The sequence below is a fragment of the Zootoca vivipara genome, chromosome 8, assembly GCF_965207765.1.
Source record: "Zootoca vivipara chromosome 8, rZooViv2.hap1.1, whole genome shotgun sequence".
NCBI lineage: Eukaryota > Metazoa > Chordata > Lepidosauria > Squamata > Lacertidae > Zootoca > Zootoca vivipara.
Genome location: NC_142591.1, coordinates 58,075,189 through 58,090,734, shown reverse-complemented (window position 1 = coordinate 58,090,734; position 15,546 = coordinate 58,075,189). Strand labels below are relative to the sequence as shown.

At 40.2% G+C, this 15,546-nt stretch overlaps 1 protein-coding gene across 6 annotated transcripts in view; it reads right to left on the bottom strand.

The window, feature by feature from the left end:
• ZFHX4 (zinc finger homeobox 4) overlaps nucleotides 1-15,546 on the bottom strand; it is a 178,464-nt gene that overhangs the window by 5,926 nt on the left and 156,992 nt on the right. For all 6 annotated transcript variants that reach the window (XM_035125407.3, XM_035125411.3, XM_035125413.3 and 3 more), the window contains 3 exons: nucleotides 14,587-14,787; nucleotides 13,193-13,310; nucleotides 6,582-11,957 (listed from right to left, as the gene is read on the bottom strand). In XM_035125407.3, the coding sequence (XP_034981298.3) occupies nucleotides 6,582-11,957; nucleotides 13,193-13,310; nucleotides 14,587-14,787 (5,695 nt within the window). The remainder of the gene's footprint in view (nucleotides 1-6,581; nucleotides 11,958-13,192; nucleotides 13,311-14,586; nucleotides 14,788-15,546) is intronic.

The window sequence follows — 15,546 nt, the reverse complement described above, 5'->3', positions numbered from 1 at the left end:
ATGGGAAACAAAAGACAAGCTAGTTAAAGCTTCAATGACACACTGGGCAATAGATATAGGACACGATATAGATCTTAACCTCTGGGAGCAACATTGGAAAAACAACCTGAAATTTACTGCATGTTATTCATTGAAAGAGAATTATTTGGAAATGATTCATAGATGCTACTTAACTCTGAATAGGTTGGCTAATATAAAAACAGAATCAGATATGAGTTGGAAGTGTAAAGAAGCAGAGGGAACCTGAGTAGACATGGTTAGGATTGTGCTGTTGGCCTGCTATTTTAGGCACACCACTGGACAATTTTAAAAATTTATTTTCACTTGGGAGTAAGCCCCTCTAAACTAAGATGGGTCGTAATGCCAAGTAAGCCTGCATAGGATTGGGTTTTATATGTGTTAGTACAGCTGGTCAGCAATGTAGTTGCTTTTATTGACATAAATCATGCAGCTATGTATTTTAGTAGCAAAAGAAATTGTAAGTGTGCACTGACCCTATTTGGAGTATCTATGTACAATGCAAGAGTAAGCATGAAAAATTCCTTGTCACACTTCAAATACCAGATATAGACAATGTTTGTTACAGCTAACTACTGTAATGCAATTCCTATGATATGTATAATTGGCCAGCATACTGCAGAAACATTTCTTTTAAAGAAACAGTTACAGAGAAATAGAAGTTTTGTAAAAACAATGAGAACATATAAACACTAATTTTCAAAGAATGGTGAGCTTAAAGCACTCTCTAGGATCAGTGTAAGAGGATAAGAGTGATAACCCTGGGCACTGCAAGGATAGATGAATATTAGTTACATTAAAGTACTAATTGAGTGGGCCTGAATGGTGCTTAAATCATTGATATCCAGGTGCTTAGCATTGCTAAGGATAAAGCAATTAGAACTCAGAGGAAGAGGTGATAAGATTCAACAAGGCAACCATTTGATGTTTGTCACTGAATCATTATTTTTATTTAATGGTAAACTAAAATATATTGTCCAGGATTAGAAACAAGTTTGATGTCCTTATTACTGTAAATAGTGACTTTTTGGACTAACTACAAAATTGTATTGAATGGACTATTAGAAAAAAAAGTGACAACTGTGTTAAATTTTAATGTTAGCCACTCATATTAAATGTATGGATTTCACTAACAGTAGTGTGTATCTATTTCTGATATCGGCTAACAACTAGATATATAGTAAAGGTAAAGGTAAAGGGACCCCTGACCATTAGGTCCAGTCGTGACCGACTCTGGGGTTGCGCGCTCATCTCGCATTATTGGCCGAGGGAGCCGGCGTATAGCTTCCAGGTCATGTGGCCGGCATGACAAAGCCGCTTCTGGCAAACCAGAGCAGCACATGGAAACGCCGTTTACCTTCCCGCTGTAGCGGTTCCTATTTATCTACTTGCATTTTGACATGCTTTCGAACTGCTAGGTTGGCAGGAGCTGGGACCAAGCAACAGGAGCTCACCCCGTCACAGGGATTCGAACCGCCGACCTTCTGATCAGCAAGCCCTAGGCTCAGTGGTTTAACCACAGCGCCACCTGGGTATATTGGGATAAATTATTATGATCTTTTGGTCTTCACATAGAATCATAAGTGTCCAAGCATGTGTCTTGCCCTTATAGCAAATGAATGGGCAACTTAACTGATCAATGATTGAACGGAGTAGAGATGAATGGACCATTCCTACCTGCAGCACAATTAACCAAGATGTATTTATGCAAAGTTAAAGATTTCTCCAAATGTTTTTAAATGAAATACAGTATCAGCTAGAAAGGCCTGGGAACATTAACTATGAGAAGCTTCACTGTTATACAAAAGATTGCAGTATACCTGAGGAATGCATTGCACCAGGAAAGAAGAACCTGTGACCCCCCCCAATGCTGTTGAACCCCTATTTCAATCAAACAGAGAGCTAACAGGAGTTGTTGTCCAGCAACGTTAAGAGGGCCACAGATTCCCTACAACGATACTGTATAGAGAATCACTGCAATTACTTTACATACATTGAAGCTTTAATCTCATCATCACACTCTGTACTTCCTGCATTTCATTTCCCTCTGATATCACAGGTATATCATTCTCTGTATGTTTACCTGTATGTTAGTGCATGTGTGTGTACTCAGGATGACATTCCATGTGTTTGATGAAGATGAAAGCTGGTCCATGAAAGCTTATGCCACAAACCTAATTTGTGAATGTGATACCATATACAGTGGTACCTCAGTTTTCAAACATAATCTGTTCTGGAAGACCGTTCGAGTTCTGAAACGTTTGGAAACCGAGGCACAAAGAGCGGTCTGCAAATTTAATAGAGAAAATTGGGGGGGGGGGGAACTCAGCAGAAGTTGTTCAACTTCTGAGGCGTTGACTTCCAGGTCAAACAGATGCTAAATTTATTAAAGCAGGGGTGTGGTGTTGAAGGACTTGCATGAGTAAAGGGGTGTATGAAGAAAGGAACGGTATATACCAAGCACTAAGGTGTACCAGGGTCTAACAACATAATCCTGTGCCTGCTAACTAAGAACTAAATCCCACCATATTCAAGGTGGAATGAAAATGAAATAAATGCACTTCTACTGCAACAATGAATAGAATATGTTAGTAGTGTTTAAGTTCAATTACCTTACCCAGTTTTCCCCCCTCATAGACATTTTCACTGATTGCAGTACAAGAACAGGGAGCTTCCTGGTTTGATCTGAGTTAAGAACACTCAATTGTTTGGCATCCTGAGCTCTTGTTAGGACACCTGGCTTCAATAAGTGCACTGGAATGTGTGAAAAATTCTTGCATCCCTATAATTTACTTGAATGGGATTAGAATTTCATTTGCTTCCAATTCAAATAGATATGTTTTTGTAGGTATGTAGGTCCAGCCACACTATTCCAGCTGACATAAAAGCTACATTGACATCTTCCAAAAGCTCCCATCTTATAATGTAATCATCGCTGCACACAGGTTTACTTTACTGTTTTCATTCCTCTCTCTCTGTGTGTGTGTGTGTGTGTGTGCGCGCGCGCATGTCTCAATCCCTTGATATGGTTATCTATGATCTGACTTGTTGCATTGCACTAGGCTTTCCTCAGAGTAGAACCCGCTGAAATTAATGAACTCTGTCTTGGTCATTAATTGCAGTAGTTCTACTCTGAGTAAATTTTATTTGACTCCCACCCAATATCTTTTATGAATTTTACATTTTCCATCTCAGTTCAACCAACTTTCAAAGGATTTCAGAAAGCGGTGAGACATGATTTCAAATTTTGGTGAGATATGAATGAATGAATGAATGAATGTTTATGAATGAACATGATTTGGACATATAGTGCAGCAATTGTAAGACTGATTAAAGCTGTAATGCTATATATGCTCATCAAAGAGTCAGCTCCATTGAATTCAGTGGAGTTTGTTCTGAATTGGTATGTTTAGGATTGCACTGTAAATGTGCCAAATAATGCAAACGCTACACTATAACATTAATATTTTGTTAGGTGGCACGTCAAAGAATAACAAATGTATGGCTGCATAAGCTTTCTCAGGTTAGAGTCTGCTTCATCTGCTCTGCCTGTTAAGTATCTATTGCCGCTTTGAAGCACTTATAGAACAGAGCTTATGTTAATGAAAACATCTTTTCTCATTCTTCCAATCTTTATGTAAATAACTAATTGCATGTGAAGAACTTCCTCAAAGAAATTTTTGTCTATTTGATCATATATCTATCTGATCATAACTATGAAGAGGAAAGATTAAGAAGATTACACATTTAAATTCAGGTGCCATGTATCATGCTTTGAGTATGTGGTAGGAAAAACCCACAGGGGCAGGGAGCAGGAATTTTAACATATTTTGAAACATTTTACAAGGTTAGAAAACCAACTCTTGTAAAGGATTGCAACTGGGATCAGCACAGAGAGTGGGACTACAAGAAGACCCTGACTGAATATCTCTCACTGCATCAAACACAGATGTGAAGTGCTGCTCATAGCAAAACAAGGATATGTTAAAAGTGGGTTAATAAGATATGAAGCGTATCAGCATTGAGCATATATTAAAGAACTTTTGAGGAGTACTTTTCACTAATGAAAGATTAATATAATCTGCTCTTTTGCTTTCACTTCCACTACTCCATTAAGAGCCATTAGGAACATATATTTTCTGGGCAATGAAGATAGGATGGAGGGGCTACTTAGTATGTTGAAGAACGAATTCTCTTCCTCTCTTTAGTTTGTGTTTATTCAGAGAGATTAGCCACATCAGGTGAAAGTGTGCCTCATTCCTAACCGATACTTCATTGATTAGGTAGCTGCATTAATGGTTTGAAGATTTGGTAACTTGAGTGGCCCAGTTCATACAGTGAGCTATCTAGACATAACCTGTAAGTAGTGAGAGTTGGCCTGCACACATGGCAGTAGCTACGTGCACTACCCAATCGAAATATTATTTCACTTCCAGATGGCCAAAATGCTGACGCAGTAACTATGGGCAAATTTTGTCTTAAAGCAGAGCAGGTTATGTACTATGCCCTCATTCCTGACAACAAAGACACCAACAGATGTATGCTGTTGCACTTGCAGAAATGCAGAATTGGCTGGACTGAGAGAGCACGGGGCTTTGACAGAGCCAATCAGGTACTCTGAGGAAATGCTGAAAAGTCCATGGGATAATTCTGGCAGGTCACCACTTAATTCTCAGCTCTGCAATAGCAAATCAGTGTTATGAAGGGCTTAAGAGGAGTTGTAGAGTGCTATGAGATGCTTTACCAAGAAGACCCTCATACTCTGCTAACCAGCAGGGTGGGGGTGGGGAGCAGTGCTGAAACCATGTACCTCAAAAAAAAAAAAAAAATCTATTAGGTACCAATTTCTGGCCTGGAGGTAAGGACTGTAACAAAAAGTTAACGTAAGTGAGGAATCTAAACCTTAAGTAAGCATTTGGAAAAGGGAAAAAAAATCTGAGAAGTTTCAGATACAGTACTGAACAGGAAATTAAGAACTTTACCACAATAGACAAGAAATCCAGGAGGAGCGGAAGAATAGGAACCTGAGGACACCGGTGAGAGAGGGAGCACAGGACTTAGATTTTAACCAACAAGCTCTGGAAGAGGAGGACATTTGGGAACAGGTTTTCCTAGTGAGAGAGGGAGAACCTGTTCCAAACAGACACTATGATGCTTGGGCAAATGAGTTAGAAGGGGCATGGAGATGCGCTCCTCTAGTGGGAGAAGGGGAGCGCCATCCATGCAATGGACAAGTTGTGGGAATGGAAGGTGCAAAAAATGAGAGGCGCAGGAGATGTGTTAAAGAATTTGTACAACAGAATGGGAGGGTGGGAGAGCAGCATGGGTTGGAGTGGACAAGAGTTGGTGTGGGATGAAAGATCTATTGGTTTTTAATTGATGGATGGATTAAAAAGGCCTGAAATTGGATTGTATTAAGGGACTGGTCGGGACACCCAGGGAAATGTTTTCCGGGGAAGGGAGGGGCTCCGGGATCGGAGTGAAGTAGCAGTGGAAGAAGATTGGAAGAAATCTAAAATTTATTTAAAGAATAAACATATAATAGATTAGAATTAGTGGAAGTGAGGGAGATAAAATAGAGGTTGTAGATAATACAATGGTGCGAAATAAGTATTGATAGAAGTTAAGGACAATTAAATTAAGAAGTAAGATCTAGATAGAATATAAAAGGATAAGATATAAAAGATTAAAGAATTAAGGTATAGTTAAAGTAATAATTAGAATTTATATAAGATTTAGAGTTTACTACGGAGGACATGTAAAGAACCGCAGAAGGAGGTGGAATGAGGAAGTCAATAGATTGGAAATAAGGGTTATAGTTAGAATTTTTGTTTTTGCATTTTTGTATTCTTTTTGTATTCTTGCTTTTTCTTTTTTATGTTTTGTAATTTTCTTTGTGTGTTTTGTATGTTTTGTTGTTTGAGAAAATCTTTAATAAATACATTATATATTAACTGTCTTTATAGCCCAGTCTTTACCATGATTATCTCACTATTTCAATGGGACTTGCTATTAAGGATCACAGGCTAAATTAGATAAATTCAAGGAAACAATATATTTTAGTGTATAGGCCCTCATTTTCACATGACTGGACCTTTGCCTTAGTTGCTAAATATTATCTCCTGACATGCTTTTATGAAACAAACTATTTCACACTGTGGTGAAAGTTCACGGAAAATCTATTAAATTGTAAAGATACCCAACTCATACTATTTGATAACGCAGCGAGTTAATAAAGATGGACTTGAGTTCAAATGCTAGTTTGGCTAGTTTGTGGTGTACTTCAATTTCATTTTTTTATTAGTCAAATAATTTCCTGAATATCTAAAAGTGCTAAAAATAAACACTACAGTGTTACTTAAATGGTGTTATTTAAAGGTGTATATGTAAGTTATTACATTAATAACACATTCCATTTTACTTTTCTTATAAAATGTTCTAATATATAGCCACAGAACTGACAGAAATGGATCTACCTACAAATGTTTGGGCCACCAACACACCCATTCCTTTAGTCACAACAGCAGCAACAATAATAATTTATCCTCTTCCTTTTTACTTACTGTTTGAACTTTGAGGAAATCCTGTTAAGGAAGATGGACCATTCATTCCAGGCAGAAGAACTGGAGGAAGGCCAGGGAGTCCTGGGTAAGCTGCTGGCAAACTGATTCCATGAAGTGAGCTGCTTTCCATCATGCCTGGCTGCTGTACCGTTAAGCCTAGAACATCTGTAGCCTTCTTTATACGGTCCAATTCTTGCTGTGCCATCAGCTGTCTAACAGTTGTAGGAGCTAAGTAGTCTTTTTCCCGGTCCAGTTGACTTCCCACAGCTTCTCGCACTTTTGAAATATGTTGTTTGGAAAAGATATGGTCTCTTACAGACAAACGTGCAGAATACTTCACCCCACATATAGAACACTCTGGTCTTGAGCCATCAGTTGCATTCTGATTGATAATGAATGGCTTCCCTATGTTAATTTTGAACTTCTTCTCTTTTGCTCGAGCATTTTGAAACCAAACCTGAACCACACGTTTCGGCAGGCCAATCTCGTTCCCTAGCATTTCGCATTCTTGCATGGTTGGAGTCCGATAGTCGCTAAAGCAAGCCTTCAAGACCTTAAGCTGCAGATTACTCATTTGCGTCCGAAATCGTTTGTGACCTGGCCGGTCACTGTTTTTAGATTTAAAAGGGTTGCTTGCTCCAAAAGGATTAGGTGAACTTGGATCAGCTATGCTTGATGTTTCACTGCGATCAGCATCAGGGTCATCAGTAATGTAAACACTTTGGTCAAATTCGCTATCTTTGTCACTATAATGCATTGACGGGCTAGTCAAGGAGAATAGAAATTTGTCATCGCTGTTCTCCATATTAGGCATGTTTGTGTTTTTTGGCAAACTGTCATTCAGAACATTTTTTGGCTCTTTAGGAGAGGATGTGGATTTCACATCTCCTGAACTACCGGTCATACTTTCCATTTCATTGTTTCCTTCATCTCCTGTTGTGGCATCGCTGATTGCTGTGTTAATTGATGAAGTCTCATCAAAGTCAGCTTTATTCTGGTCATACCCACCATCAGCAGGAGCTGTGTTCAGATTCTCTATGTCTTCATTGCATTCTGCTTTGAAGGAAGAAGGGCTTAAAAGATTCTTCGGTGACATTTCTGCAGTTTTACTAACTGGAGTTGAGACAGTAGAAGCTAATTCATTTTCACTTGATAAATCGATCTTTGTTAATGATAACGATGGATAATCAAAGAACATGTATTTGTGTGGGCTCTCTCCTCCATCTTCATTGGCTATCAAAGGACTTGGTGGCAAACTGTAACCTGCTTGTTTTCCTTCATTCCAGTGCCGAGAGCGAATATGACTTTCTAAAGCAGACTTTGCTTTAAACAGTGCTCGGCAAAAAGGACATCTTTTATGAGACTGAGCTGGACCTACTGCACGGAATTGTCCTTTTCTTTCTCGAGCTCTTGTATTCTGAAACCAGACTTGTACAACTCTCTTTTTTAGTCCTACTTCACGTGCGATGTGATCTAGCATTTTTCTGGTAGGATTGGAATCTAAAAGGTATTTTTCGTAGAGTATTTCCAGTTGCTCTGGAGTAATTGTAGTTCTCAATCGCTTATCCCGATGCTGGTCCTCACCACTGTTCCCCCCCTCTTTTTCACTACAGTTGTTATCTTCCTTATCATCCAGTTTTCGTTTAAGTGAGCCAGGAATTGAAGCAGCGTGGTGAGCTGTGTGAGCTGAGCTCACTTGGGGTGCCACCTGAGCTAAAGAACTGCTCAGCAATTGTCCAGTCATCAGAGGGTTATTTGGATCAAATATCATATAGGGCATATCCATAGGCCTTTCTAAAAACTGGGAATGAAGGAACTGATTTTGGGCTGCTAAGAAATGCATGTGCTGGTGCTCTTGCCAAAGTTCTAGAGTGGGAAAGGCAACTGTACACTGGTCACATGGGTACTGTAGTAACTGAGGAGGTAGACTGTTCTGAAGAGGCGTCATTTGGATTGCTAAAGGGCTGGAGGGAACAGGGGTTGTTTGTGACGCAGAAGGTGGTCTGCCTCCTATTTGGGATTGTTTCTGTTGCTGTGTTTGAGAAGCTGAGGGCTGTGGATCAGAGGAGGTGGTTGGTGCAGGCTGCACTGATTTGTTGCCTTGGGAGGAAGCCTCCACTTGCTTAGGTATGGTATCATTTTGCTTTGGCTTTTCTGTTGACTCAGGCTTAGGAGAGGTTTTTTCAGGTTCAGGTTTGGGTGATGGCATCAAAGGAGTACTGGAACCAGATCCAGAGCTTCCTGTTGTTAAAGCCATACCTTTTGATGAATCGGATGGGCCAGAAACTGTGCAATTCTTGTAAAGCATTTGATCTGTAGCATCCATGGAATCTTCTGTTTGGCTTTCATCTTGTGCATCATCATCTTCGTCTTTATAACATATCTTTTTCTGATGTGTAATTAAGTCAAAGATCCTAGGAAAAACTACGCTGCATTTTTTACATTGATATTGCATGTTGCTAGTCCGAATGTACCTCTCATTGGTGAGCTCCCTCTTCTCAGTATCTTTAGTTTCAGCTTGATTTTCATAACTTTTTCGAGCCTTCTGTCGTGCATTTTGGAACCATACAACGATAACTCGAGTAGGTAGGTTAAGTACAGTTGAAAGTTGTTCAATTTCATCATCTTTTGGATAAGCATTTGTGTCAAAAAAATCCTGCAAGACTCTGAGCTGGTAGTCAGTAAATCTAGTTCTAGATGATCGCTTGCTGAACGCTGAATCAGATTTGTAATGCTCTAAAGAACTTGGCTGTGGTTCAATTCTTATATCTTCCAAAACTGTTATTGGAGGATTGCTAAAATTATATGGGGAATCCTTGTTTCTTTGTCGCTCCTTAAATAGGGTGTTTCGAAACCAGTGTTTGATAACCTTTTGGGAAAGGCCAGATTTCTCAGCCATTTCTTGAATCTGTTCTTCACTTGGTGAATTATTAATATCAAAATATGCCCTCAAGATTTTTAATTGGTCATCAGTGATTCTTGTACGTGGCCGCTTGAACTGAGAATGCCGTAGGAAATTTGGATCTAATCCTAGCTGTTGCTGACAAAGCTGAGTAAGATCTGCAGACAGCGCATCCATTGGTGGCAGCTGGAGGGCAAGTTGAGGAGGCAATCCTTGGTGTTGCACTGGCTGCATCATAATTGGAGGGAAAAGTGGAAGGTCTAATGAAACTGGCAGCTGCACTGGCGGTGGTGCAGAAGGTGGTGGTGGTGGAGGTGGTGGGGGTGGCGGTGGAGGTGGAGGCGGCGGTGTTGGTGGTGGAGCCTGCAAAGGAGTAGGAGTAATGCTTTGAATCTTTCCAGAACTGGATGAAGAAGGTTGTGAAGAAGTTGGAGGTGGAGGCGGAGGTGGTGGTGGAGGAGGTGGTGGTGGTTCTGGGGAAGATGGTGAAATAGGATAAAGCTTGTCATAGGCCTCCCTGTATTGACGGGCAAACTTTTCTAATGCACCGTGTGGAAAGAACTGTCCATGAACATGTTCTTGGTGGCTCTTTAATATAAGAATGTTGGAAAACAATTTACTGCATGCTGCACATTCCAATTTGTCAGTATTTTCGCAATCACCAGTTTTATTTTTTTTCTGTACTTTCTGTCTATTCTCATTATATTGAATAACCAGCTCAAAGCCGAAGTTTTCCAACAATGCCTTGGCTGCATTTCCTCTTGCCCCAGAAGCAATTCTAGGTGGTGGGATGGTTGGTTCAGAGGACTTCTGCTTCTTTATATCTTTGTTTTCTTTCAGTCCTTCACTGTCACTTGTGAATTCTTGCTTTGGTTTTTCTTGTTTCTCTGAAATCTCTTCCAATTCCTTATATGGTGGTGTATCCTTCATCATCTGGCACTCAGCATTTACTGCACTGTTATGCTCCGTTTTCACTAACTTATTAGTTTGCTGTTGCTTTTGCGACTGGATTGGAGGTGGCGTCGCTTGATACTGTTGTGCTTGCTGCTGTAGTATCTGTAGCTGCGTCTGACCGACATGGTGCTGAGCTTGCATCTGCTGCTTCAGGTCTTCTAGCAGTGAGCCTGCCATACCCGCCATGCCAGGCATACCAAATGCAGCAGAACCGGGCAAACCCAGATCAGGGCTCAAACTGAACTCTGTCCCAGGAATATAGAATGGAAAAAGAAACTGTGGCTGCTGAAACTGCAATAGCGCCTCTGGTGTCATAGGAAAATGTGGCAAAAATGCTGGATTTAGGAACTGGGGTTGAAAGAAAGCTGCTTGCTGTTGCAATTCATGCTGGAGTTGCATCTGCAGTTGTGCTGGTGACTGGGGAGGATGATGTGTAGGCTGAGCAGAAACTAATTCAGAAACTTGCTTTTTATTTAATTCTTTGGCATCTATGTGGGTTTCCTTGCTGTTAACTGCTGGTAATATTGTAGGATCTACCATCCCCTGGCTGGGGCTGTTAACATTTCCTGTTATGCTGTTTCCACTCATTGCATTACTACTTGGTTCTAATTTTGCAGCCCTTGCCTTAGTTTGGTGAAGCACAGATCTCATATGAATTTCCAGTGTAGAACTTTGGCTATAAGAAACATTGCAAATGCTGCATTTGTAGGGTTTGTTGTCAGTGCTGCTGTTAGCTTCTTGAGGGACTGGACTCGATGCTTCCTGCAACACTTTTTTGAGTTTATGCAAATGAGACACTGAGTTATAATGAACCAAAAGAATGTTCTTTTGAGTGAAAGATTCTTTGCACACTGTACATTTATATGGGCGAGAAGGATCTAGAAATTTTTCCATAGTGAAATTTGGCCCTTTTCTAAAAGGTAAGGTCCGCTTTGGTTCTGAGCCCATTTCATCTGGAATGGAGCTACTATCACTTCCTACAGGACTTGCTTTACCTTCCTGGTCCATCTCGTATTCTCTTTCTATATCCTGTTCTAGTGCATGTTCATCTTGTGCCATACTTTCGTTTTCTGCCCAGAGTTCACCATTTACAGGTAAAGATGCACACAACTGCTGAATTTCAGCTTCACTGAGTTCTGGGTGGCCTGCTTCCAAATGTTTTTTTAAAGCCTGGAATGTACGGAAGCTACGTTGGCAAAGGCTACACATAGTAGCAGCCCGAATAGCATGATACTGGGAATGTATTTGAAGCTTCTGCATAGTCTTAAAAGCCAAGCTACAATGGTTACAACGATATTTATAGACATGGCGATCAGAAACAGAAAGCTGCTGCCTCTTCTGCTGCTCATTCAACTGATCAGGCAGTGATTCGACGATCTTTATATCTTTACTGCTGTTTTTGTTCCAATCTGGCATTTCAGTAGATTCTTTGAGTGGCTTCTGTTCCTCTGTTTTAATTTCCATTCCAGTTTTTGATTCTTCAAGCCCAGAGGTGTTCTTCTCATCTGGAGGACTTTCACCTGTTGTTTAAAAAAGGAAAGAAATTATATAGCTCCATAGTATTTGAATATATAATACATATTAAAAGAAAGAACTTCCAGAGGAGGAGCCAGTATGTTGCAGCAATAACAACAAAGAGCCTTGTGCTACTGTAAAGGCTGTCTAATTTATTATGGCATGAAAATACCACAAGACTCTTTGCATCAAATGAAGGATGCACCAAAACACACCCACACCCACACCCCGAAACAAGGAGAATTTTGTTGCAATGAGTGACTATAGCTGTTTTCAAAAAAAATATACGTAGTTCACGAGCCTGAATTTTGGGCATAAGAACCCATCTAGAATTGAGTCAGACCAATAAAAATCTAGTTCCAGGGTTCTTCTTGTTGTTGTAAATAGATTCTTAAACACATTCCCCAAACACAGGACCAAGCTGTTTCTCTGATACACAAGGGATATTACCCACCTGGAAACTTATTCTTGTGAAGCATGAACTCTACAACTGAATTAGAGGCCCCTTCATTACTCTTACAAATTTGCTTTATGCAAAGTATCTGTAATTATCTCACTTCCCACCAAAGTGACCAGCACCACAAATGAGTCATGGTCTAAACCACTGAGCCTCTTGGGCTTGCTGATCGGAAGGTTGGCAGTTCGAATCCACACGATGGGATGAGCTCCCGTTGCTCTGTCCCAGCTTCTGCCAACCTAGCAGTTCAAAAAGCACACCAGTGCAGCTAGATAAACAGGTACCGTGACGAGAAGGTGAACAGCATTTCCATTTGCTTTGGCACTCACCACGGTCCTCTGTGTGCCAGTAGCAGTTTAGTCATGCTAGCCACATGACCCAGAAAGTTGTCTGTGGACAAACGCCGGCTCCCTCGGTTGGAAGTGAGATGAGCGCTGCACCTCATAGTCGCCTTTGACTGGACTTAACTGTCCAGGGTCCTTTTCCTTTACCATACAGTACATAGCTGTATGGACTAGGGGCATAGACTGGGTGGACTGGATTCAGCCTACAAGTCTTAAAATGTGTAACCAAACCTAGATGCTGTATCTGTTCAAAGAAACATATATACAGGTACATATACTGTATGCTATAAAAGTGCTACATTCATGAAACGCTGCTGAAGAAAACCAGGCCTTATTTTTCTTTGGTTAATATAGCAAGCACACATCAAAAGGAGAGGAGATTTATCAACAAAAGACTGCAATGCTTGGCATCTGCAGGCTTGCCTTTTTCTTGCAATACCTGAATATTTCCCAGATCCTTCAGCTGTCAGAGTTGCAGAAGCATCACAGTCAGATTTCTCTGAAGCAGCTGCTGGCAGTAGCATACTATTAGGCATCATCACATCTGGTACAGGAACCTTTAAAAACAACAACACATACACACACAACTGAGGCATGATACTGTGCTCACCAAGAGAATTGCACTGTTTATCACATCGTCATATATGACCAACTGAAACAACCAACAGTTTGATTAAATCTCGGAATTAATTCCACAGATGCAGCAGTGAAAATGGTATGGATGCAGGATTACTAACTGAAATGTCCCTAGCAAGACAGGTAAGGAGAGCTATTGAAATGCCCATTTTCTGTTACACGTCAAAAGTGCACTTTAAGCAGCTGCTGAGAAAAGGCAAAAACAAAATAACTACTTCTGAGCGTACTAGTACAATCCAGTTTGTACAAATTGGTCTTGAAATTGGGACTTTTTGTTTTCAAATCAGGTGGCAACTTCTACTGATTTTGCTTAGGTATATATATATAGCTCTGATATGGGGTTCCTGCTTTGCATTTAGGACCTTAAATCACAACTGGTTATCTTCCAGCACATGCCAGACCTATAATTCTAAAGATGCTTTCACATAATACTTCACAACACATTAGAGCTTTTTTGTGATATCTGAGTCAGGTTTGATCATAATTAAGAAAGGAAAGAATATGGAAGACAGTGTGGTTATAAATTCTAGGCAACGTAAGTTGCTGATACAGGTTTTAAATAACAATACATAAAGCAGTAGCCACACAAATGCTTTTAGCCTTTTAACTTTCCTGCCACCATATTACAGTACTACTGTATAACTTTTTTTTTAATTGCTCATATTTATTACCTTGTTTTTCGATCAAGATACTCTTTTGAAAATTACAATGAACTACAAGGCTAGGATCCTGTCCTATTACTAATAAAGGTTTCATCTCCACCATCCTGTAAATATAAAAACATTCTGGTACTTTTATCTGTTTCTTCACAATTTACCACTTCTCATAAAATTGCCAACAAACAGTAACTTCTTGTGTATTTAGCCCTCAGAACACTGTTTACAGTAAATTACGACGAAAATTCCCCTGCGGGGAAAGATAGTAGTAGAACCAGTTTAGGATGTGCATGGAGGCAGTGAGGTGAGTGCCTTGATCTTGAAAGGTGGTTTTTAATGAGTGCTTCAGATTCTTGTGTCTTTGAAAATTAGGGTTAAATGAATAGGCCAAAGGGATGCAGTAAGTTATTGGCAGGACTACGAAGAAATCTCAGGAGCCCAGGTTCCAAGTCTCTAGCTCTATCTACAATGCCATAATATATTCAGCATCACTTACAGTCCATGTACTTGTCAAATGTGCATCAGCATTTTAAACACTTACTGTCATAAGCAGTTTCTCTACACAGTCAGGAGACACACTGTGCAAATGGGTCAAATGCAGCTGAAGATGCATTTTGTTGCTCAGGACATCTTGGCAGAGGGGACAGCAGATAACAGGCTGCATAGAATGCTGTGACAGGACGTGCATCTGGATACGATTTGGGTCCCTGCTATTGTAGTTACAATAAGGGCACTGGTAAAACTGAAAAACATCCAACAAAGATTCAGCCCATTAGACAAAGCTTGCTTAATGCCCTGAGCAAACCGTCTGTCACTACAGTATTGCTAGCCCTCTTTTCAAGATGGCGCATCTCTTCCTGTTGCCTGCCACCTACAGTATCTTCCATTAATTCCTCACTACCTTCAGCCTCTATTAATACCCAGATACACAACTCACATGGGAAGACCACTGCCATGAAAAAAAGCTGCAGGTTTAGAAGGAAGAAGGAGACATGACTGGTGTCATTTGGGGGGGGGGGGAATTGGCAGCAAAAGAAGAGTTTGGATACCATGTAAGTGAACTCCTTAGCTTATACAGATTTATAATTTTTATCTCATGACATCTTTTATTTTATAACACAGTATATATTGAGTGGCCAGTCAGGAATCATCTGGAAAGAAATAAAGCACCTGGGCTTAAAATATCAGATAATGGTAGCTGGGGTAAGTTTTGGACATGTTCTCTTTGGGATTCTGGATTTAATTTTTTTTTCCTCTGTAGGTCTCCAAACATCCAAATATCCATATATAGTGCTCTGGTAACTAGTTCTGACATAAGGATTTGCTTCTTATAATAAACGTGGGCCCTTTTATCTTCTTGCAACACTGACAAGGTCAGGAAGATGAACTAGAGGGGCAAGGTTTTCCAGCTGGTCTGAGTTGCAGGGCCAACACAGCACCCGATGAATTAGCACGACATAGGAATTCACCCCCAAAATATTTATGACATAAGAAAAACAAT